The sequence below is a fragment of the Lissotriton helveticus genome, chromosome 12 (assembly GCF_964261635.1).
Source record: "Lissotriton helveticus chromosome 12, aLisHel1.1, whole genome shotgun sequence".
NCBI classification, from domain to species: domain Eukaryota; kingdom Metazoa; phylum Chordata; class Amphibia; order Caudata; family Salamandridae; genus Lissotriton; species Lissotriton helveticus.
In genome coordinates, this window is record NC_136073.1 from 727,847,286 (window position 1) to 727,874,053 (window position 26,768).

At 45.9% G+C, this 26,768-nt stretch overlaps 1 protein-coding gene across 2 annotated transcripts in view; it reads right to left on the minus strand.

The window, feature by feature from the left end:
- NUDT17 (nudix hydrolase 17) overlaps positions 1-26,768 on the minus strand; it is a 683,665-nt gene that overhangs the window by 550,637 nt on the left and 106,260 nt on the right. For both annotated transcript variants that reach the window (XM_078669378.1, XM_078669379.1), the window contains exon 2: positions 14,161-14,283. In XM_078669378.1, coding sequence (XP_078525504.1) covers positions 14,161-14,283 — 123 coding nt within the window. The remainder of the gene's footprint in view (positions 1-14,160; positions 14,284-26,768) is intronic.

Sequence of the window (26,768 nt, forward strand, 5' to 3'; positions counted from 1 at the left end):
AGCAATAGTATAAAATAATACTGTAAAAACATTGATATGGTTTCTAAGCCATATGATGTTTTAAAATGAATAAAATATATTACATACACATATACATTTGACTAAACGTACTCAACTGGTGTTTCTAAATACGCCTACCCCGTGTACCTGACCTAAGCCTAATACGTGGGCGGGAATAGAAAGTTACAGTTTAAGTTAAGTTTGTTTTTGCCAAGTGAATAACTAAAGAATTCTCTGTGAGGGGTTATTCAGTTCTGTACCTGGAAGTTAGGATGAATGAGGGATGGTATCTCTCTCTCTGGTCTCGATATTCCAGGCTGCCTGCGAGGGCTGCCCAGAAACGCCGGGGCTGGAATTCTCGGCAGGAGAAAGCAGCGCGTCTCAGCGCGTCAGGAAGGCGGGGCTGCGCCAGCGGGGTCTGCTCTGCTCTTCGCTTCGGCAAGTATGGCTGCTCCGTCTCGTCACCACGCGTGTGTTTGCATAGGGCAATATCGGTAATATTTATACCTTTAAGGTGCCGAGATTGACGTAAGGATGGACATAGATACGTCAATAAGGATGTCATACGACTTGCTCGTTAGCACATTCTTTTGCTGAAGTTCTCGGTGAAATCAAAACAATGGCCGCAGGGTTTTGCCCAGGTTGTCATAGGTTTGATTTGTTATGAGAACTCCGTATGCCTTATCAGGGGCTGGAGGAATATCGCTTGTCTAATTAGATCGCAAGCGTTATGACCTAATCAGATAACACGTTCCTGTGCCGTAGTGTGACTGCGTCAGATAACGGTATCTGCATCATGGGGATTTTCTGCCTCATGGGCTGATTACTAGTTAACTTGTTAGTTTACTAACCAGAATAGGGTCAGGAATAGGGGGATCGATTCAGGACCTATAGGAATACATCACACCCACTCCACGCTGACTATGGTCATATTTACTAATCTAGGCATAGTATAACATAGTACAACATACTACAGAGTATAGTGTATACCTTACCACCCCAAAATACATAAATGCATTTTGAAATTTTCAAATATACGGAAAAATTGCAGTCATATGTATTGTATGCACTCAAGCTGTAGAATAATGCTAAAGTAATCACGCATTTGTATATATTATTGCTTATTTTGTATATGAAAATTTACACATGAAATGGCTCTTAATACAGAAAAAAAGTTCGAGACCATTCCATCACATAATAAAATATTTGTGAACATACCAGCGGGCAGCTAATGTCTATAAGCTATCTAAAATATAGAAATTTTAGTTCTTTAAGAATAGTTCTTACTTTAAGCAGAAGATAGTGTCCCGAAAAATATGCAAAAATATTTTGGGGCTGTTGAAAAACTTGCTGTCCGTGAACTGGAGGGAAAATTGTTCATGTGACTTTATTTTTAAAGTTGAAGGCCGAATTCAGGGAACGCCGTGTGCGAGCTTGCTCAAAAGTCTCTATTTCTGCTCTGGAGAGAACATCATATCATTCAGGCTTTCGAAAAAGCTGTCAACAGCTTCCTGGGAAAGTTCCACTAACTCGGAAATAGGTGTAATCATGCATTCGTGCGCATGATTGTCTCCATTGACATTCTGATTTGCATTGCTGACAGAAGGTCGTACCTGTTCGATGCTGCTTTCATCTTGAACTTCACTACCCATCAATCGTAGTGGTGAAGCTTCCACGAATGCCGTCATCAGGATTGGTAGCCTTTGAGGGCAGCACAAAGCATGAACCTTGATCGGGCTCAACAATGTTTCTGCATCCATTGGCGCATCCGATTGTAGCGTCAGACAGGTGTCTAACACGCATTCTTCTCCGCATAGCAGGCACCTTAATACAGGTAAAACACATCTTTGCCACATTGGTCGAAATGATAGAAACCAAGTCATATTTAGGTCTCTAAGCCGGGAGAGTCCCAGGATTTTTGATATCCGGTCCCGGTATCCAATGGCTAGGATTGTTTCTTCCCTTGTCGCAAGAGTTTTGTCTGTGACATGGGTTGCCATAACGAAAAATAAGGACTAAGAATAGGATTCCTGCAATTAGTCCCAGGATCAGGGGAAGTCCGCCAAAAATCGAATGGACGAAATCTGGAAAAATACCCAGTATGGCTTTGAATGGTGTTAATGCCATCGAAAATACTGTCTTAAATACCTTTGAGATCCCATTGGTATCAGAAATATTTAAGATTTCATTTAGAATTTCCGCGAAATGTATGGGGGAATTAGTTGATAACAATGAATGTATCTCTGCAGTCGTCCTTGCGACTTGTAGATCATATGTTTCTTTTGATGACGAGAGCCTGGTAGGCGTCTGAAGAAGCACTGTTTTCATTCTGCTTAAAGTATCTATTCGAATAGAAGTAATTTTCAAGTTGGGCCATGCCCTTGCCTCCCTGTCTGGAAAGGAGCTGGGGAACAATGAGCGTCCACAGCACACTTCAACTGCCAATCCTGCAAGTTCACCTGCCTCCGGACCTGCACCGCACCCGCCAAGCCGAGCACCAGCAACAACCACCTCAAGTGCATCCTGCTCAACACCCGCTCCGTCCACAGACACGCCGTCGAACTCTGGAACCTGCTCGACACAACATCACCAGACGTCGCTTTCCTCACAGAAACCTGGATGAACGCCTCCTCAGCACCCGACATCGCCATAGCCATCCCGGACGGATACAAGATCACCCGGAAGGACCGCATCAACCAGACTGAAGGAGGCATCGCCATCGTACACAAGAACACCATCCGCATCTCGACCAACTCCAACGACACCTTCACCGCCGCCGAACACCTCCACTTCTAAATACACACCGACCCCAAGACGACCCTCAGAGGCACCCTCATCTACAGACCCCCGGGACCACGCACACAATTCAGCGAAGACATCGCAGACTTCATCAGCCCGCACGCCCTCACCTCCTCTGACTACATCCTCCTAGGGGACCTCAACTTCCACATGGAGAACAACAAGGACAGCAACACCACCACCCTGCTGGACAACCTCGCCAACCTCGGACTCAAGCAACTGGTGAACACCCCCACCCACTACGCCGGCCACACGCTTGACCCCGTCTTCTCCTCCAGCAAGCACATCTCCTTCAGCCACTCCACCGGACTCCATTGGACTGACCACAGCTGCGTCCACTTCAGCTTCAAAAGAACCACGACCCACCACCACCCGCAACAGGTTCCTCGCCGGAGCTGGAGCAAGATCACCACCGAGCAGCTCACCACCTCCCTCAGCCAGAACCCTCCCGCCAGCACAACGGACCCCAACGAATCAGCCAGCAACCTCACACAGTGGCTGACCGCCTGCGCCGACGACCTCGCACCACTAAAGAACCCTCCCAGCAGGCCCGGCAGCAAGAAAGCCCCCTGGTTCACCGACGAACTCAAGGACTCCAAGAAGAACTGCCGCACCCTCGAGAAAGCCTGGCGCCACGACCAGACCACAGACAACATGACCGCCCTAAAGCATGCCACCCGCAAGCACCACCAGCTGATCCGCACCACCAAGAAGACAGCATTCAAAGAACGACTGGACAACAACGCCCACGACAGCAAGGAACTCTTCAGCATCGTCAAAGAGCTCTCCAACCCGAGCGCCGGAAACAACTACATCACTCCTTCGCAAGACCTCTGCGACTCACTCGCCTCGTTCTTCCACCGCAAGATCGCCGACATACACAACAGCTTTGGCGCACCAACCACGCACCCAACCACCACCCTATGCAACTGGACCCCGGTCAGCACCGAAGACACCACCCGCACGATGAACACCATCCACTCCGGATCACCAACCGACCCCTGCCCCCACCACGTCTTCAACAAGGCCGACTCCATCATCGCACCCCATCTCCGGGACATCATCAACACCTCCTTCCACACCGCCACCTTCCCGGAGAGCTGGAAGCACGCCGAGCTCAGCGCCCTCCTGAAGAAACCCACAGCGGACCCCACCGACCTCAAGAACTTCCGCCCCATCTCGCTCCTCCCTTTTCCTGCCAAAGTCATCGAGAAGACTGTCAACAGACAGCTCACCGCCTTCCTCGAGACGAATGGATCCCTCGACCCCTCGCAATCCAGTTTACGAGCCAACCACAGCACTGAGACCGCCCTGATCGCAGCCACCGATGACATCAGATCCCTGCTCGACAATGGGGAAACAGCTGCCCTCATCCTCCTGGACCTCTCCGCAGCGTTCGACACTGTCTGCCACCGCACCCTAGTACAGCGCCTCAGCAACATCGGAATCCAAGAAAAGGAACTGGAGTGGATCATCTCGTTCCTCGCCGGAAGGTCCCAGAGGGTCCGCCTCTCCCCGTTCAGATCCGAGGCCACCAAAGTCATCTGCGGCATACCACAAGGATCATCACTCAGCCCAACCCTCTTCAACGTCTACATGAGCCCCCTCGCAGCCATCGCATGCCAACACAACCTCAACATCATCTCCTACGCCGACGATACCCAGCTGATCATATCCCTCACCAACGACCCCGCCGCCGCCAGGAACAGCCTACACGAAGGGATGCAAGACGTCGCCGAGTGGATGAAGAACAGCCGTCTGAAACTGAACTCAGACAAGACGGAAGTCCTCATCCTGGGATCATCGCCCTCCGCCTGGGACGACTCCTGGTGACCCCCTGCCCTGGGCACCACTCCCAAGCCAACGGACCACGCACGCAACCTGGGCGTCATCCTGGACTCCTCCCTCTCGATGACCAGACAAGTCAACGCCGTCTCCTCATTGTGCTTCAACACCCTGCACATGCTCCGTAAGATCTTCAGATGGATCCCCACCGAGACCAGGAGGATCGTCACCCAGGCACTCGTCACCAGCCCACTGGACTACGGGAACACCCTCTACGCCGGAACCACAGCCAAACTTCAGAAAGGACTCCAACGCATCCAGAACGCCTCCGCACGACTCATCCTGGACATCCCCCGACACAGCCACATCTCCGGCCACCTGAGAGACCTGCACTGGCTCCCCATCAGCAAGAGGATCACGTTCAGGCTCCTCACCCACGCACACAAGGCTCTCCACGACCTGGGCCCCAAGTACCTCAACGACCGCCTGACCTTCTACACGCCCACCCGCCAGCTAAGATCGACCAGCCGCGCCCTCGCCGCCGTACCACGCATCCGCAGAGCCACCGCCGGAGGAAGATCCTTCTCCTACCTGGCAGGCAAGACTTGGAACTCCCTCCCCATCCACCTTCGGCTGACCCAGGACCATCTCTTCTTCAGGAAGCAACTCAAGACCTGGCTGTTCGAGCAGTAACGGACCCCTCTCCCCCAGCGCCTTGAGACCCTTCCGGGTGAGTAGCGCGCTATACAAATGCTATGATTGATGGATTGATTGATTGATTGACCCTGGGCCCAGCCTTCGCCCCCCTGCCTACCTTTCTAAAGGACTTTGCCCTATAGTGCTTTGGAGCACTTTATTCCTCCTTACAGCGCCTAGGAAGCGCTGTGTTTTGCTTTCCAGGAAGGCGCTCTTTTTGTTGGTTCCTGACCAAGACTTTGGCTGGGGGTTTGGGAACACCTGGAGGGAGCCTACCCCTCGTCTTGCCGCCTGTTTCATTGCTTGTCAGAGCAGGTGCCCACCCTGCAGGATTGCCGCTATTTTTGTATTTCCAGGAGTGCAGGTGCACACCCTGCTTTTGCATTGGTTTCTTTACTCACAGGAGCCTACCTGCACAGGGGAACTCCCGGCATGGAGTTTCCTCCGTGATTGTGGCTGTCCGCAGCGCGGGTGCCCGCCCCGCGCTGCCTGCCGCATATTCGCCCCGTTGGATGTCCCTAGCGGGTGCCCACCAGCCAGGGACCTTTTCATTTAGGCGGGTGCCAACCCCGCTTTGCCCCCGTTGAGAGAAGAAGGTCTGCGGCCCGCCTGGTTTTAGGCGGGGCCTCGCGGACGGAAGCGGAAGGGCCTGGCGGCAGGAAGTGCCGCGTGGAGAGAGCCCGCCTCCTGAAGCCGAGAGCACCGGCCGCCAGAGCAGCGAGGCTCCCCCTGAGTCCCGCCAGTGCAGGGAGCAACAGAGCCGCGAGAGGACGCAGCCAAAAGACACCGGTGAGTGAAGCCAGGGGCCGGTGCTGTGCCTAGAACCCCCGAGGGGCACCTGGGCATTTTTATTATTCCGAGTCCCCCGAGCGGGACTCCAACGATGGGGGCATATTTGTTTTAGAGCCTAAGAGGCTCCGGGGCATTGTTATTATTTCGAGCCCACGAGAGACTCCAACGACGGGGTACAGTGTTATTTAGAGCCCGAAAGGCTCCTGGGCATTTCCTTGGTTCCAGAGTCCCCAGAGGGGGGGGACTCCAACGTCGCAGGCATTTTTAATTCGAGCCCGAGAGGCTCTTGGGGGCATTTTTGGGTGGTAGAGTGGCCCCGGGTGGCAGCGGGCCGCTCCCCCCAGCGAGGCTACATTGTACAGAGCCCACGAGGCTCCTCCGGCCCCATTGTCTCCGTGAAAAGCCCAGAGAAGATCCCCAGCTGCCCAGCACTTAGTGGGCGGCTGCTCCGTTTAGGCCTGTTCTTTTGCGCATTTCTTCTTTGGCTGCCTGCGCAGCCTGCCCTGATTTTGCTGGACACAGGGCGTTTCTGCCCCTATGAGGCCAAGTTGGCCTAGGGACGGTTTCATGTGTTGTGCCCTTGCTAGGGGTACCTATTGATGCCTTATGTGACTTTTGCGCAAATGCGATACTTGCCTAATGTGATTGATGCAATGCTTTTTGCTTATACCTCTAAATGTACTTTGATGCTTAGGAGGTTGTTTTTCCTAGTATAGGTGATGCTAGTGAGTTCATGGTTCCCTGCGTGATATTTGCCTAAGGTGTTTAGGATTGCGTAGGTGGTACTTACCTTTTACCAGGGGTTACTGGTTGTGTGCTACATTTGTTATTTGGTGCTACAATTATTCCTACAAGTATTCTATGTTCTACAAAGTGCTAGTTCTACGAAGTGCTTATTCCTGACAGTGGCCCACGTGGCCCTGTCCCATGTACATAATCCCCTGTAAATTCTGCCCGTGCCTATGGCACATTGTAATGTGTGAGTTTATTATCTAATGTGTTTGGTATAATACAAATGCTATTTGTATATATATATATACAAAAACGTCTTCGGGGTCCGGCGCAGGGGTACGCAGGTGCAATAACGGGTGCCTAGCCAAGGAGGCGTGTGCCATTTCGCTATCCACCCTCCCCCCGTGACCCATGGCGCTTTGAACTGTAACGCCCACTAATAAACTCGGTTCCACTCCAACCCGTTGGAATCTTAGAAACCTTTTTAAATTTACATTTTTCACACTAGTAACCCCAGGTTAGGGTGGGCCTTAGCGCGCCCATACCGCCGGGGTTCTTACATAACACTAATCACTTACACATTGGTCCTGACGAATGCCTGATTAATTACATCACATAGGCTGAAACATGTTGACCTGATCACCACACTCAAGGGTAATCCTGGACTTATAATTCTGGTCCTTTATCCTTCATTGTTTTTATTTTGTCCAATTGGCAAACTAATAAAACATTTTTTGACCTAATTGTGACATTTTAATCTTTCACTTCACTTTCACGAACCAGCTCCGCAGTATCTCTGTCGTCGTAGCACACTGGGGTGGGGCCCAATGATGAAGCCTTTTATAAAAACCTAACATGGTTTCATTTATAACTGTCATAGACTATGTACCAGTCCACTTGCTGACAAACTAACTTTTTTTGTCCTGTAGTCACTACAATTGTGACGCTCCTTTGTTGTTTTTGTATGATTATCCCAGGGGAATAGGAGCATCTCCTTTCCTTCCCTGACTCTCTTGTTGTTCCAAGTATTTTTATATATAACCTTGTGTGGAGTTCCTTTTTGTGGAGTACTTAGTGTGTTTCTGCTTTGTGTGTGTTGCGCAAATGCTTTACACATTGCCTCCGAGATAGGCCTGACTGCTCGTGCCAAGCTACCAAGGGGGTGAGCAGGGGTTATCTTGGCGTGTGACTCCCTTGCCCTGACTAGAGTGGTGGTTTCTGCCTGGCTTCGGCGCAAGCCTTAGCCTTAGCCAACCAGAAATTCCATTTCTAACAGAAGCGTTAGTGAGGAATCTGCGGTTAGATAGTCTCTATCAGAAAGAGCGTTACCGAAATTAAATTGTTCTTCTGACTGAGATATCTAACTGCAGATTCCTCACCTTTTTAATAAATACCAGAGGAATACCTATTAGAAGTTTGGTCTGTGAAGTGGCTTAAACCTATAAGTACTATAGCACCAAGCGCCCGGCTTGGCGATTCTGCATGTCCAGACTGTAGATCTTCGTGAACATATGAAGCGCCAGAAGCCCTCTGGCATAAATCCAGGATAGAACTCCATGTGCCAATGAAGTGGTAGCAGCTTTGGCCCTAGTAGAAAGGGCTTGCAGGCTTTCTGGAAGCTGCTTTTGGCCAATGCGTAGCAGATCCTAATGGAGAGTACAATCCAATGAGAGATGGTTCGCTTCGCATTGGCTTCACCTTCCTTTTTCTTCCCGGTGTTCCAAAGTACAATCGATGTAAAAGCTCAGTGCTTTTTTGGGGTCCAAGCGATGTAGTCGCTCCTGCTCTTTAGAGGGGCGAAGTGGAGCATAGAATGTTGTCAGGGTGATCATTTGACCTACGTGGAATGGCACCACAACTTTTGGCAAGAAGGACGCTCTTGTCAGCAGAACCAGTTTGTCTGGAAAAGGGTAATGTACGGCGGTTTCACACAGAAAGCTTGAATCGCACTCACTTACCGTGCACAGGTGAGGGCAACAAGGAACACCGTTTGGCGGAAGGTGGAAGATGTTCAACTGTCGCTGCTCAATCTCCAAGCATGAAGGTGGAGATTGCAAAGGCCTAGGTGCAGAACCCTACCCTGTTTGGAGGACAGATGCTCAAGGTCAGGAGTTCTGCATTCCATACGCTCTGTGGTCAGTCCTGTGCCACTTGCATGACTTGAGTCCAGTCATTCCTGATCTTCTTTAAAACTTGGGGCAGGACTGGTTTCAGCTGGAAGGTGTACAGGAGTCCAGGTCCTACTCAAGTGAAATGCTTCCCCTAGCAGGGGTGCCTGGGAATATCCAACTTGAATTAATTTGTGACATTGCATGTCTTTGGGGGTGGCGAACAGGTTCACACTATTCGTGGAAGGGACACTGTGCCACCTCTGGGTGTAACTGGAACTCATGATCCAGTAGGCGTTGACAGCTGAGTTCATCCACCTTGTCATTCAAAGATACTGCCATGTGGTTCACGACCAGGAAATCCCTTAAGCGTCCAGAAGCGTAGCGCCTCCTAGCACAGTATCTGGGACCCACACCGCCCTGCTTGTTGCAATACCACATGGCATTGGTGCTGTCTGTAAGCACTTACATCAACTTCCCTTTGATGGATGAAAGGAAGGCTTTCAATGTGAAGCAGAAGGCCCTCTGCTTCAAGAGGCAGATTTGGAGCCAAGCCTCTGCCAGAGACCAGATTACTTATCTCCACCTCTCCCAGATGGCCACTCCAACCCACTAGGTACGCTTCGGTCACCACTATCAACTCTGGGTGGCTAGGGATAAGGGCCTGCCGCTGACCCAATCGCTGTCCAGTAACCACCACTGTAGAACTTTTGCAGTCTTCATCGAGGTCTGGATGTGGGCGGAGATGTTAACTTGATGTTGGACTTACTGAGAGTTCAAATTTCTCTGCAGCTCTTGTGTATGCCACCTGGCATGCTTGACCAGCAGGATGCAGGAGGCCATCGGTCCCAGTAACCTTAGAGTCTACCTCACTGAAATCCAAGAGAGAGGCTGAAAGATTGCGATTAACCTAAATTTCCTGGATTCTTCTTTTAAGTGTAAAGGCAAAATACTGAACCCTGCCCAAAATGGCTCAGGTGAGGAGGTGCATTTGAAAAGGAGTCAGGAGTGACTTCGGCATGTTCATAGTGAACCCCAAAGACGACAGAAGGTACATAGTAGTCTAGAGGTGGTTGACAACTGCCTGGAGTGAACCCACCTTCAACAGCCAGTCGCCAAGGTAGACGAAGATAGGAGCTCATGAACTCCGAAGGTGTGCTGTTATCACCACCATCACCTTCGTGAACACCTAAGGAGTACTGGTGAGACCAAGGGGGAACACAGCAAAATAAAAATGCTCCTGACATACCACAAACTGCAGGTAGCTCTAATCGTCCTCCAGAACGGTCTTATGGAAATAAGAGTCCTGCAGGTCTAACGCAACCATCTAGTGTCCAGGGTCGTGGGCAGCCAAAACTTTGGCCCAGTGTGAGCATCTTGAATTTCTCCTTTAGGACGAAGGCACAGAGAGAGCATAGGTCTAAAATAGGGCGAAGACCTTCGTCCTCCTACAGAACCAGAAAGAGGCAGGAATAAATAAACAACAATGTCCTACTTCTGGCAGGCCAAATTGCACTTCCTGCTGTAAGACGGACAAATGGTTTTCCATCAGTAGCTCTAGGGGGGTGCGGCAGAGTGGCAAAGGTCAAGGTGTACCTCTTTAGGACTATCTGCAGGACCCATCTATCCAATGTGATGGTCTCTCAGCCCAGCAAGTATCGTCAGATCCCACCTCCAACCAGGTGGCTGCGCTCTGCTAAGGGAACACTGAAGGAGTTCGGCTGGTGAAGTCTGGGGTGGGGGGAATGGACTTAGAGGTTGCTGCCCTTTGTCACTGGGGGCGGTGGGCACCATGGCCACGAAACTGCTGTGCACCTTGCTGGGAGTCTGGCTGATGGTATGGGATACCTTTGCTAAAGCTGCAAAGGCAACAGTAGGGCTGATGTGGCTGGCAGATAAGCCCACAGATCATACTGAGTTCCTGCTCTTCTTTAACCTCGCCAGAGCACAATCTACCTTATCGTCAAACAGGCAGGTTCATTCAAAGGGGATGACCATAGGGGACAATTATTATTGCCTGAAAAAACACCTGACCACAGACAGGTATGGTGGTGAACAGTGTCACTGGTGCAAATAGCCAGCCAGATAGATTCAGTGGTGTTCAAGCCACAAAAATATTGTGAACTTGGCTGCATCACCACCATCCTGAATGGCTTGTGTTAGGACAGGTCGGAGGTCTTCTGGGATACCCAAGAAGAAAAGAGCCAGAAAATCCTGAAGAGCGTGGGATTAGCAGCCTAGGAGACAGCTGGCATTCTCAGATCTAAGGGTCAAGCTGGGGGAAGAAAACACCCTCTTCCCAAAGGTCTCCACATGTTTGGACTCCCTTTTGGGAAAGATTTCAGGGAAGGGTTCTGAGACAAAAATGCTTGGTCGTCCGAAGATGGGCAGTGGCATTTCACAATCTAGCAGCCGACTGGGGGGGGGGGGGGGGGGGGGAGAACAAGGTTTGGCCATAGCCCCCAAAAGGGTATCTGTAAATGACTCATTGAAGGGCAGAAGGGGCTCAGTGGATGTTTGCCCTGGGTGCAGCACTTCCGTCAAGACACTGGCTTTGACTTTGAAGGTTGGGAACTAGAGCTCAAGAACTTCAGCTACCATACGTGTGATCAGTGGCAGGACCAGGGGGTGACAGGAGGCCCAACTAAGGGGAAGTATCAAGGCCTCTGGGTTCTTGATGGTCATCATACCCATTTTCTTTGTGGTATGGCTGCCCCATTTCATCATTGGCATTATAATCATTATCCAAATCCGTGCCAAATATGGAATGCAATGTATGTATCCTTCTGTGTGGGGTGGAAAATCCGGTGGAGGAGGTGGTCCTTCTGTGGTCTTAGCACGTGATTGTAGCCCTGCCGAATTGAAGTCAGATAACACACAAATGGCACCTCATACTTCAGTGTCATTGGAATCGGCGTCAAGGCTCTTGAGACCGGCATGCAATATGGCATCAGATGTGGAGTCAGTACAGGAGCCGGAAGTGGCCCAGTGGTGGGTTTGGAGATCCACCTGGTGCTGAGGGAGAATCCGCTGGTGTTATAACAAACAGATGGAGGATCTCACGGCTCCTTGGAGCCCGAAGGCACACCAAAAGGAGTGGGTAAGGATCAGAAGAGTCGGAGCACGGCCTTGCGGAACTCTTTGATCTGCCTTGTTGTCACAGATGGCCCAAGAAACTTTTACTGTGCTAGGACAAGTTGAGGGATATGCTCCAATATCGTTTTATTTACTTCAGGAGCAAGATCAAGAGGCATGGTAACCTCCTCGTACCTTCTTAGGCGTATGTGAGTAATGGGAATGGATAGAGTCCCGTCTGAATCTTTTTGTGTTTTTTTCGACTTAGACTTAACGTTGAATGTCCTCTGGAATGATTCCTGCAACTTATAGACCGGGAACAGGACGGGAACAACTTGGAGTGACCTCGCTGCAGGGTCTTTTGGGTTTGGTAAATTGAGTTTCGCCAAGTACTCTTGTATGTCCTTCAAGTTTATAGACGCGCAGTCACTGCAGGCCTTCGAGTTGTGGCTCAACCCCAGGCACTACAGATAATCCTGATGAGAATCTGTCACAGACATTTATTTGCAACAGTATCCACAGGGTCTGAGTCCTGTCTTGGGAGGTGACATTTCAATATCGCACTGAAAATCTTTAGGTGGAAAACGGTCTCAAAGAAAGGAGAGGCAGCTATGGATTTGTATCTGGCGGTGTGGAAAGAAAGAAACTGATGTAAACCCACAAGAGTCGTGCCTATGTAGGCTCCGTACATAACATCCATCGGGAGCGATGTCAGTGCCGAGTTGTATGGTGCCACCTACCAGTGCACAGAGGAACTGCTCAAACATTTCAGGATCCCATTTGACGCCTGTGGAATATTTAAAAGGTGAGGAATCTGGGGGTTAGGAGTCTCGATCAGAAACATATTCTATTCCTCAAAATATATGCTATTAGCACCAAAGTCCCAAAAGATTTAAATAAACTATCCTATTTCTAAATATTATCTGGTGCCTTGGTAATGAACAACAATACACTAAATTCAATAGAACATATCAAACTCTGAAGAAGGAAAATATTCGCACAAGGAAATAAAAACAGACAGGGCTAGCTTCCAGGAGCACAACCTCTACTAGTAAAGATCAAATAAGAACTAGCATGATGGTGGAAGGATTGGCATAATTAATTTGCTGGGAGACCGTCCTTCTTCAGAGAGAGATGAATTAAAAGTAGCAGCATGGCACTATTTCCAGGTGCCCACTTTCCCCTCATATAGTTTAGAGAAGGGTAAAATATATATCTGCTCACGTGCTTATCCTTTTCTCATGATGAGAGCACGTGGACCAAGATGACCAGCACTGCGGAAGCCACGTTTTACTTTTGCAAATGTACAGAGAGTTGAAATAATGAATGAAGAGGAGCCCCACTATGCTAACAGAAATAGAAAAGTATTACAATGACAAATTCCCTAAAGGTCCAATTTGAGCAAAAAGACAAAAGGGGCTTGCATGGCTATATTTTTAAAACCCCTTTGTTAAATGAAATACTAAAGGACTAGCAATGCTGGTTCTCCTGGAGGAGACGCTCTCATAAACAGAAGGAGCTTTCTAGGAGTGTGTCTTCATCTAATACAAGCAAAAGAAGAACTGGAAGTGGAAGCCTGCTATGAGCCATTGCAATATAATAGAAACAGAAAACAATAGCAAGTCTTGTCCTGAAGGTCTCCACCGTTAATAATAACAATATACAGCTGACCCACACGCCTAGCTTCCTAAGAATCACCCTGAGCTATTAGAAATAGACATTGGTGCTCTGCGTCAGCTCTAATAAATACGGTCCGCTGTGAACGAAGAATCACTGCATGTTCTAAAAGAAAGACCATCAGTGTCCAAATCACATACCTTTTTTTTTATTTTTTTTTATTACATTTTCAAATACAAAACACAAGAATAAAGACAAAAATCAATACAAATCTGAAAGAAATAGACAAAACAATAAACAATAAAAAACAAATGCACATCCCTTATATCACAATCCATGGATCAAATAAACAATACTGGCAAAGAGCGGATTGGGGTAATGAGAAGGCAGGCAATGAAAAACATCTTAGGAGAAGAAACGACTCAGGGTGTGAGAGGGCAATATTTCACCGTGTTTTACAGGGTGCCAGACTGCCGCATCGACCCCTTACAGTAAGACAATAGCAAAAAAAAAGGGGGTGGGGGGCCTGGATCAACAGCCATATAAAATCACATACCTTAAGTGGAACCCTGGTGGAATGCCTGAATTCCTGGTCCGAAATTATGAATCGGTTCTTGTCGATCCCGCAGTTCACCATTACCTTGTCCTCCAGTTCTGAACCAAAGTATCCGGTTATGCTCTGCAAGATACAATCTTTATTGGTTAATTTGATGTCTTGTGTCTTAAGGTAAGAGCTATAAAAATATAACTAATACTTATACAACCATAGAGTAAATACGAAAACTCACATTTATTGGAAATTCAAGTGGAATGAGTGATTTTATAAATCCAGCCCATAAGAAATTGCTGATAGCTAGTCATCGAAAAGTTTAAAGAACACAATGTTTGCCCAAATTAGCCACATAGATTTAGAGAAATTAACGCAGATTATCCAGTTTTGAAAGTAGAACTGCCTAGATCCCAGGACCGCCTTGTAAACTGCAATGGATATCTTTAATTTCATTCCGGGTATCAACAGAACCCAATGCAAGTCATAGAATAATGGGCCCCAGCAGGGAGACTCCTACTAGGTTTAAAGGAACTGTGTTTTGCAAAAGATAGCGCTTCAGAGTCAAGTCAAACAAACACATTTTTGCTGTCAGTTTAGTATTTTGTGAAAAAGCACAAAAAATAATAATAATCAAATAATGATTTCCCCAAAAATGTTTGTCATTAATAAAAGCACGGATAGGAAATTGTGACTTGAGAACCGAATTACTTACCAGTCTACTAGCCTACAAGAGGGAACACACTCTACTGTATCATGTCCTGCCAGCAGTTGGTGCATGGAGCACAGAAAGGTTGGGCGGCAACTGGACAGGAGTATGACGAGGAATAGTTAGGCTCAGCAGAAAAAAACGTTATCTGTAAATTGGGCAATTTCCAATTTGTCCCTCAAATAGAATTCCACAAGCTGCATTGGGGAGAATATCAACTCCCAGACTGCCTATGATGGTGGCCAACACCCTCAAATATTTTAAAGATACTGTCAAATGGGAGATACATAAGGTAAACAGAGGCAAAGCTGAAAAATCCCCCGTTTAAGGTCATTTGAGGTAGTAAAAGTATACAAGGCTCGATCAGCCTCCATTAGCAAATGGATTGCGAATCACAACATTAAGCCACTAATAGAATAAGAAGAACATTGGGGGGCCCCACATTTATATATCTTAGGCCATAATGTGTGGCTGCTGTCCTGATCAAACAAAATGTGCCCTTGTTAGGTCTTGTATACATGTTGTATTGTTGTTTAAGACGAATTGTCTCGGCTGCATTAAAATCTATCACTATAGTTATATTCTGAAAGCCAAAGGATGACTCTGGTCATTCCACTGTTAGCATTAGGATGACATTTTTTCCCCTTTCTCTTTTGGCACTCCATAGTAGTGTGTGTATTTATTTACTCACTCCCTTGTGTGCTGCTGCCTTCCTCAAACATCTGCTCTCCGTGTTGTTAACCCATCCCCCAACAGTTAATGCATTGCTGCCGACAAAAGTCTTTTTGCTCTGCTTTCTTTTTCATGTTTAAAACTGTTCCCTCAGTCGTCCGTTCCTCTTCCATGCACTCGCTACTAGGTGCTGTGGACTGCCCCCAACTGTTCTTCCATTTTTCCCCTATCCATCTTCATACTCCTCTTTAAAACCATTCTTTTTGCAGGGTCTGTCAGCTGCAATTTGGTACCTGGTCCCCTCTTATTTTTTCCATGCAATTTTGCTTCTTAGTCATTTTTTTTTTTTTTTAGCTCTCCGAGATCAGTATCTGACAATTTTGGAATGGCAAATAAAAGCAATTACTGTTGTATCATCACAAATGTGCATGCATATTGACCTTATGCACATAAACTTCATCTGGTGGTGGCCGTTGGCCTCATGAGGCATACATGTGCATGCTCCGGCATACATGCGCATGTATAGATCATCGCTTATACGTCATACTGTTCAGCATCGGCAATAACCATTTTTCTCCTCTTTTTTGTTGATGCTGAATAGCATTGGCAAAAACGAATGGCAAAGCTAATAGGTCTGCATTGGCAAAGCCAGCCGGAGAGAATGATTGCATTCACCCAATTATTGTTTTACTTTTGTCTAAGTGTCTAAGTGTAAAATAATTTAGGGGCTGGATCTGGCTATCTCCAGCAAAGCTTGCGAAAAGTACAGAAACTACACATTCTTACACCAAACAGGAGGGGCACTACAAATAGTGACAGCTACCTCTAATGGACTTTCCAGACATACTAAAAATCCTGGGGTCCAATGAATTCTAGCATTATTCATTTTCATCAATAATACTTGGTTCGGTTTCCACTAATTATGAATCAGATTAAAATATTATTTGAAAATAGCCCTCCACCATAGAATGACTGCTCTCACAAGTATACATTATTTTAAATGTTCCTATACTACACAAGAGTGAAATGCATAACTGTATAATCAACCCTTAAAATCTGTGAGTGTAGACACAAGTGACTCTAATGGAGATATCCTTCTGTACTCTTCATAAATGTAGATTGTGTTTCATCAAAAGAGTTTTGCATCACTTCTCCCCCTCTGTTTCTATTTTTATTGTAGACCTATGTCGATTACACCAGCTACATCTTGTTTTAGATAACAGCTCGACTCTGCAATCTTGACATTATGATCTCCCCCATTTAAAAAGTCCATTACTCCATCCTTTGTGCACACTTTTCCAATCTGATCTAACATTTCCATTACCACTTTTTCAAAAGTATTCTACAGAAGGATAAAAACATTAAAGAGCAGAATCTCCTTAGATGAAATCGGTCAGGAAAACTGTTTAACTTGATGTCAAAAAGCATTCATTCTTCAATTTCAGAGCAGTCAATTTCCAGGCTTGATAATTCTACATAAAGACTGCAAGGTTAACCCTTGAGTGTTCTTGGACTGACCTTGCTTTGGACCATTGTGGTCCCTGGTAGACAGGGTGTAAATATACATGCAAATGTTCCAAATCAGCTATCTGGTCAAATGTATTAGCCAATCAGCTAAATTCCAAACAATTACTAAAACTTGATTTGGTTTAGAGATGTTAAGGGTATACAAAACTGCTTGTTTTCAATGGGTACAGAGTAAAAGAGAATTTGCTTTATGGAAACATTGTTCACTACTGCTATGATTTTAGTGTTACCTTCAAACCTTTTGGTCAAGAGAAACCCACAAATAGGATGCAGCTAGTGCAAACATTTATGATATAAAAAATGTATCTAAATGTAACCATAGATTAGAGCTAAATGGGAAAAGATATCTTCAGCCTGTGGTATTTCAATGATTTACCATCCTATTTTCAGGATCACTAAGTTGGGGAACTTCTACCAACATCTTCGAATGGGACAACCCATAATAGTTTCTGGCCTTAAGATGGCAAAAACAAGCGTGTGAACACCATTCAGAAAGGAAACCACAGGAAAAGCACAGATAAACCCTTTAGACCACTGTTTTGGGATTGTGTCACTACCCCTGGCTATTTTTCCGTATAACAGAAGCTAGATTTCTATCAGGAAGAACGTATGTAGTTCTGCTCATGAGCCTATTGCTTGGGTCAGATCTGCCACTGAAACCGGAACCGAGTTCCCTAATTGGCCATGCGGGCAACAAACACACAACCCCTCATACTTGCAAACCACTATGGAGGTAGTAGCACGACCAGAGAGCGACCACAATCCCCTTTCGCTAACCTTGAAGATTGATGGGAATAGAGGCGAACCTCTTAAAAACCTCTGTCTAACGTCTGAAGCTATTCTGACCAATGACAGAAGAAGAGTTAGATGGTCCAGGGTACTCGAAGACCCCTCCATTCTAAATGGTATAGAACAGGAAGCCTCGGCTGCCCTTAACCAGATGAAAGCACTCCCATACCCTTCAGGGGGCATCACTCAGATTAGCGATCTTCATGAACAGTGCTTTTCAAAACTCAAAATCCTATTAACTAAACCCTTTAAACTAAAGAAGGATAAGGTTTCAGGCCATCAAAACACATGGTATAATAAGAGTTGTAGGGAGGCACATAGTAGTTTGATCAAGGCGATTAAAACTCGTGTTATCAGTGACATCAAAATAGCGCGTCAGTTATATAAAAGAGCCCAATGGGCCGCCAAGAAAGAATGGGATGAGCAGCTCTGGTTAGAGCTCCACATGGCGTGCCAGGCATCCAATCAAATTAGGTTTTGGGAAATCGTTAAGTGGGGTCTCAATCCGGATTCCAGAATTCCAGTCAATTATGTCCCCCAAGCCGAGTGGGTAACTTTTTACTCCTCCCAGTTTAGGGCTATAACCACGGAGCAACATATAGAGCATATAAAGGAGGAATCTTCATCTTATAACCCTTGCCCTTCCCTAATTTTTACCTACTCAGAGGCAGAGTCAGCCCTTAGTATGGTACAATCTGGGAAAGCACCAGGAATGGATGCAATTCCGGCAGATCTTTTTAAAATTAATTCACATATCTGGGTTCCCTATATAACCATGCTTATCAATGCTATTGCCAAAGGGGCAAGGATCCCTGTCTCCTGGAAAGGGGCGGAGATTTTACCCATTTTTAAAAAAGGTGACCGATCGGTTCCGGGCAACTACCGCCCGATCAGTTTGATCGACACAATTCAAAAAAATAACTGCTAGGATGATCCTTGTAAGAATCCAGGGATGGATGGAACAGGCTAACATTTTATCACCAATGCAAGCCGGATTTAGATCTGGAACCAGTACAATAGATCAGGTCTTTCGACTAACTATGTTGTACTGGAAGACTGTCCTGATAGGTGGAGGAGCAATCTATGCCGCCTTTGTGGATCTCAAGTCGGCCTTCGACCTTGTGCCCAGGGAAAAAATGTGGAACGCTTTCAACTCTATGGGCATGCCGTCTGAACTCCTGAACTTAGTAATCAGATTACATGAGGACAATTTTGCCTGGGTGAGATGGGGGAAGCAAGGGCAGGTGTCTGACAGCTTCCCAGTAACACGTGGAGTCCGTCAGGGCTGTGTGTTGGCCCCTACCCTATTCCTCTTGTTTATTAATCAAGTAGTCGAGTTCTTTGATAAGACCCCAACAGATGCACCAAGTTTGGGAGGAACCAGGTATCCGATGCTAATCTTTGCCGACGATACTTTGCTCCTCTCTAAAACTCGAAAAGGGCTACAGACCGCACTCAATAGATTTGATGAGTTCTGCAGGGCTAATGACTTACAAATCAACATTAACAAGACCAAATTTATGGTCTTTAGCAAAAATCGTTCCATCAAAAGCTCAGTTAGCTTAAATGGTGATAGTGTTGAACAAGTCGAGGTAATGAGATATTTGGGTGTGACTTTAGACTACCGCCTTAGTTGGAAACCCCAGATTGAGGCTTCATACCTTAAATTTGCACGCCTAACTGGTTGCTTAATTCAGGAGCATAAGAAATCCCATACTAAACGTATTGCTCCAGCACTTAAGATCTATGATGCCAAAATTAATGCAGCCGTCCTGTATGGTGCTGACCTTTGGGGTTTTAAAGATCTAAACCTTCTGACCAAAGTCCAAAATAAATTTTTGCAGAATTTGACAGGCCTCCCCCAATCTACACCCACGAAACCTCTGTTACTAGATTTGGGCGTTAAACCCATTAAAGAGTTAGCCCGGTACCACTTGGTGGCCTTGTGGCGACGGATTTGGACCTCACCAGATCTCAGCCTATTTGCCAGCGAACTTGCCGAGATAAAATCAACATTGAGTGCCTCAAAAATTGTATGGCTGAGGGAAGTGAAAATGGTTTTAGAAGAGATGGGCCTTAATCAGCTATGGGTCTGTCCGGGGACTTCCTTGTTCCCATCCAAACAGGACCTTAAAGATATGTATTGGGCCTCAGTTAAACATTCTTTTGTAGTTCAGTCAGACGATTCCACCAGTTTAACTGGCCTCTTCTTGACCTTCAAAGTGACCCCCTCGTTGGAAACCTATTGGGATGTGATCACCAAGACCCTTGACCGGAAACTACACCACCAATTCCGTGTCGGGTCTTTACCCATTAATTCCTTCACTTCCAAGTGGTCCGCCAATTCTTGTGATCATTGCCCCTTCTGTCCAACTTATTTGGAGAGTATGGGCCACTTTCTCTTCGCATGCCCAGCTTATCATGTACCTAGACTGAAATGGCTCAGGCCCACTTGTTGTAGTCTGGGAATAAAAGGGAGTGCCGAAGCCCTGAAGATATTCCGCACTAATACCTCCGAGCTGGTGGTAGTCGGCCTTGCCAAATTTCTTGGGTGGGCATGGGTTATTCGCACTAGGAAAACAAATGTATTATAATCTTGAAATGATTTTATCTTTGAAATGATCTTAACAAAAATGATTGTCAATGTATTTTTGTATTGCTATAAGTCTTTTCATACTGTTTAATATCCCTTTTAAAAGTTGCTGTTAAGCTGGCTTTTTATGTCAAAATTTTATAATTAACGGTCTTGATATTTCTGTCTTTTATGATTTTATTATCGAAATAAAGACTTATGAACTGAACTGAGCAAACCACTATTTTAGCTATAAGCCTACTTCCAGTTTGAGAATGGCAAGCCTTTCTAAAGAGCTCCATTGTCCCACAAGGGTGGACGCGTCATAGGGGCCACCCAAAAACTTGAAAATTTAAAGGAAAGGTATCAAATACTGTACCTCGTTACAGGTGCAATGGGCACAGCACCTATTCAAGGCTCACAGTAGATTCCGGAATAGGAATGGGGATATAGTAGTTCCCTGATGCTGTAGACCTAACTACAAAATGTGCCTCATTTAAAAGTTTGAGATGGACCTCGATACAACGAACAGCTGCTGTTTTAGCCATTACCCTTCCTTGCCTGAACTGTAAAAGCAAAACTGAAACATTTATGCCCAGTCCCTTGGCAGATATATCTGCCTTTTGGAGATATCAAACAAAGTGCCTAAGACTATGAACTCTAACTTATGGACTGGCGCTTGCTGACATTACAAGGGGGGTTGCATAATTCAAAAGTTGATGTCAACACAGATAGAAGGACTTGGATATGAAAATGCAGAGGCACCACAGCAAACACCAAGTACCTCTAATATTAAAAGGAGGGCTTTTGAAAAAACGTTTTAAACTTCTAAAGTGAACACTTTATAGCTTGCTGCTCTCCACTTTATCTCTTACAGCATAGCTGATGGATATTAACTACACTACATTGTGCTCCATGGAAACCTGTGCAGTCTCGAATTGTTCCAAACTATTCAGCTACTTTCCTCCAGCAATGATGCACAGCCTACAATTCCCAGGATCGCCAACCTACATAGGCATCAAAGGTCAGACACACTCAACTGATAGATGGGGAAACCACCACAGACTGTTGAACAATTTACAAATTCCTGGCTTAAATCATAAAAATTTCAACCTGTAACCAGACAATAGAATTCATCTTTAGTCCACGCTACAGACTCTCCAGAGTTATATGTACATTCTCACCACTTGCAGAAGAGACACAGCTAGAGAAGCTGGTCTTATTTAATCAGACATGTCTGCAAGCACTGAAGTCCCCTCATCCCAACTCTAGACTGCCTGATTGGTTTCCTTTTTAATAACATCCGTAAAAAAAGCTTTGAACTCTTCCTATTAAACAATTGGGCAGGTTGCATCTATGTTATTAACCAACATGCCTCCATATCCATACTTATCAATTTAAAAAATGAATTGTTTGACAGCAGGTTTTACTTTCGTCCATGTGCAATTGGGTAAATCATGTTAATCCACCTGCAAATTCAATAAACTCTGCCAGTGCCGTGCAAATATCTTTCCCAACATTTCACCTGTTCTACTCTTTTTTCATCATTTGTAAAGATATATTTTGTCCTTGACTATGCATAATGCCTATAAAAAAAAGGCTAAGCCTGAGTCGTGTGACTGTAAGGGCCTCCATGAGTGAGACAGCACAAGTGTATTCATTATTGGCTTCAGAAGATACTTGTACCAATGAAGTGTCCAATACAATCCCACGTCTGTCTTTAAAGCAATAATAAGTAATATTCAAGTCACTAGACACACAAATCAGTGAGGGATATTTGACTAATTTCAAACCATTAACGGTACGACGTATGAATCAATAGTGGTCCTTAAAAGATGGCTAATGTAAATGACATGTGATGTGTCTTAGCTTTGACAATTGCCCAAATGCCCAAGATATCAGCTGAACAAGGAAGGGGTACGCATTAGGCACAGATCTGGATGCAATGTTAGTCTGGGTCCTTTCCCTTCCAGTGAGAGACATATTAACCCCACTGATAGGAATTTAAGCTGAACTGCAAATAGAAGGAAGTAGCGGCTAGATCCACATACTTCCCAGTTGTGTCTAATGCTCTATTTTTTCTTCTGACATTTGATAGGAAAGAGGGTCACTGGTCTTGACGAGAGCCCCCACAGCTCATTAAAGGGAGACCATGGGTCAGAAGCATCTTGAACTCTCCCCATGAGATAAATGAATCCCCATTATTTTTAATCCTATCTTTGGGGAAACACATTTGTTTCTCCCCTCTGCCTTATTAGCCCCTTGCCTCATTAATTTTTGTTGGCACCCATTCCAACCCTGGCATCAACCAAACACCACAAGGTCTCCTTGATACAGGGGGTAGATCACATCTCGATCTCAACAACCAGTGGCAATAGGGACTCGATGGCAAAGCATCCCAACTCCTGGATGGGAGAAAGATTTCAGTTCTGTTAAGAGGAAGGTCCTTACATAATAACTTCTAACCCCTTCCCTGCTGGGCTAATTCCCCTGCTGTGCTGGGGGGAGGGGGGGCCCGCGTGCAGCGCTGCGGTGCTCGTGACAAGCTCAGCTCGTCAAGCAGCACGGTGGCGCTGTGCTCATGACGAGCTGAGACCGTTTTAATTAGCCCCGCGTGTGAGCGCCGCGCAGGTCATGACGAGCTCAGCTCGTCATGAGCACAGCGGCACCGTGACTCAGGACGAGTTCAGCTCGTCATGAGCACGGGAGGGGTTAAATCAACACGTTTATTTAAGCTCTGAGCAATGGATATGAAATTAACCTCCTTGGAGCAATATGTATAAATAGGTAGGCAATTTGATCTGTTGTCGAAGGGAGGGAGCTGCCATGCCAGCCAACTGTCACAGCCAGCACTCACCACAATCCATGGAACACAATTGTCTCATGGTGTTCCATGAGTTATCACAAGCATGATATGTAACATATCTCTCTCTTAAACAATTAACATGACTAAATTGACATAAAACATATTGTTGAACAGCAAATAAAGATGACTCTAGAATAACATTTAAGCACAAACACAAGTCCTTGAACAACAATAAAGTAAGGACACTGAGCTAAAGTTTCTTGACACACATTGCATATGTTAATATATCGCATAATAATTAGCCCATCCTGGCGCCTTTATAAACCCTTTTGGCGCAGAGCTTGGGATTTAGGAATGGGACTTCCACCAGTCTTTTCACACGTCTCACGTTTTATATTGAGTGCTGGCCTTGTAATCACTTTCTTGCAATTAAACACATTTCAATCACTTGCACCCAGTCGTCCAATTAAAAACCTCAATTCCAAATGTCTTTCATCCCTTTTTCCTTCTCCTTATACAAACTGTCTCTCTTTACACCCTTAGACAATAACATCCTCAGCTTGTTTTCATTCATTAACTCAAAAGGCACTTAGTAGTGACACTTTTAGAAGATGTCCAATACGCTCACACTAACTTGTTTATAGCACTTATCTATTGACTTTCTTGAGGAACATTCAAATGTAAACCTTCCTTTAAGGTAAGGTTTCACCTCTCAAGTCAAGTCAAGCCAATCCACTTTATTCGATTAATTAAAATCATAAAAGTACAATACAAAACACAGGACAACAATAATATAATTCTTGCAGTACGAATGGGTGTCATAAAAATATATACAAAGCTTAAAAGGATATATCGGATAAAAACAGTTACAGTGCAATAAAATTCAGAAACATATTCATGTTTCAATCACCATAGGGAGTCTTTTTTCCCTAAGACGGACAGCAGCAACAAGAAAACTGGCAATATTAAAAATATTCACCTCTCAACAAGTCAATTGCTTTAGGGATAATGTACAGAAAAACATATGTGCTCAACATCACACCTTTTAAAAAAATTCTTCCTGACCTTCAACACAAATTGAACCCCACTATCCGTCACAGTGATCTCTGGAATACCTTCCCTTTGCCAAAATTCCTCTGGGAACTTAACAAACCTGCAGTGGTAAATTGATTGGTGAATTTGACTAGAAAAATCAATTATCATAGTTTATTTTGGCCATGTACACAGAACCTTGTATGGCCCAAAAATATCCAACCCAACTTTCTTCCATGGCCCGTCCATTTCATGAGATTCACAGGAGTGTATACTAGAATTTTCTGTGGCTTGGCATTCCATACACCCGCTATGTAGTCTCTTATTTATCTCTCCACATTACAGTCAAGACCTTACCACCAATATTCTGCCCTAATCTTGCACTTACTTGCTCTCATACCGGAGTGTCCATCATGCTCCCATTCCATAATGTGGCATCTTAAACATTCACGTAAAACTAACAATTCATCCCTCAACACACCATCCAATACAGACAATTATTTGCTGATGTGATGGAACGACTCCGCACAAACAGAGGCTTTACCTTTCATAGGCCAACCCTCAGACTTATATTTCTTGACTTCCTTGCAATCCTCCTCCTCTCCTACTGCCAGGAATCATTCTTCATCAGAAATACTACCTTCAGTGATCTAGTTAATACTAGCCAAACTCCATTCTTCATCTTTTGCCTCACACTCTCCACAATCTCTTACCAGCAAACAATCAGCCAATACATTTTTCTTTCCTGGCACATACTCTATTTAACAACAACATTCCATCTTCCTCAGGACCCACCTCAATATTCTGACAGATGCTTGGCCAGTGCCCTCGGTCATGAAAGCTTTTACAAGTTACAATGGTCAGTGCAGATTACAAATTCAGTACCCCAGACAAACTTTCTAAAATGGTTTACACCTCACCAAGCTACCGCTTCTATTTCAATGGTGCAATTCCTAGATGCAATTCCTAGTTCTTCTAGGAGACATCTTGATCTCTGCACCCCTCAACGGTCGCGAAGCGTAGGATATGCAGACTTCTTTTCCATCTGTGCATTGCAATAACACAGCACTCAAGCCAACACTATTTGAATCAGTGATAACTCTGGTATTGTCCCTGATGTCAAATGGTTACAGAGCAGGAACTGTGGCTATGTTTATTTTCATCAATGCAAATTCATTTTCGCAATCCACACTCCAATCGAATGTGGTGTTTTTCAACATTAATTTACACACACACTTGATTTTATCTCCAAACATAATAATAAACCGAGAGTAACATTCTGCCACATCCAGGAAATAACACAACTGATTCTTACATTTGGGAGATGGAGCATCTTCTCAAAATATCCAAAACAATTTTCAGAACCCTATTTTGACCTTCCTTACTCTCACTAAATACCAAGATGTTCTCCTGAAATCACCGCTCGTGAGTCTGACGCTGTCGTCTGCCTGATTTGAACTGCTGTACTTTGTTAGTTTCTTCCCTTGGAGCCTGTGAAGCAGTTTACCTGCTAACTCGTCGCTGGACTTTACTAAAGACACCTTGTGGCCGCAGAGGAGAGAGAGGCGCCGGCCCCGGGACTGCGAGGACCAGCATACAACACCTCCCAGCTGGTCCTCTTCCCGCGTGAGCCGCGCCCCCTCCCAGTGCCACACCCCCAGCCAGCCTGATAACTTCTCGCGGCCCCCGCTCCGCGGGAGCCGCTCGTGAGTCTGACGCTGTCGTCTGCCTGATTTGAACTGCTGTACTTTGTTCGTTTCTTCCCTTGGAGCCTGTGAAGCAGTTTACCTGCTAACTCGTCGCTGGACTTTACTAAAGACACCTTGTGGCCGCAGAGGAGAGAGAGGCGCCGGCCCCGGGATTGCGAGGACCAGCATACAACACCTCCCAGCTGGTCCTCTTCCTGCGTGAGCCGCGCCCCCTCCCAGTGCCACACCCCAACAATTAGATACACCAACACTACTTAAACAAGTCTGGTTACGCGCATCGCGGGACGCGCGCGGGTCGAAGCTCGGGGCGAAGCCCGGGCAAAGGGCGGGCCGTCTGTGGCCGTCCGTGGACGACAGAGGACGGGACGGGCCACCCCATATCCGCGTCAGACCCCAGGGAACGCCAATCGATTATCATCAATCTTCTAGTGAGGGTTGTGGCAAGTCTCCTAGGAATTCTTCTGAACCTGTCCTAGCGGAGCTATAGTAGTCCTCCCTTTTATCAGTGAACATCCATGCAACTTCAATGGCCTTGAAGAAACTACGATCGCGCACAATATATATGAAACGGCTGGGAACGGAGGAAGCTGATAGGAAATCCTCTGCGAAAGCATTGAAGCACGACAAAATATCTAGTACTTCTGCAATCACAAAATACTTTTCTGCTCTATCTCCGAGCAAGCAAATACTCTATACCAACTCTGAAGCAGGAAACAACACTGACCTCATGGAAAACAAGGAGGAAAAACTTCCTTCGTCTCCGATCCAACAATGCGCACACAACTCAAGTGCCTTAGAATT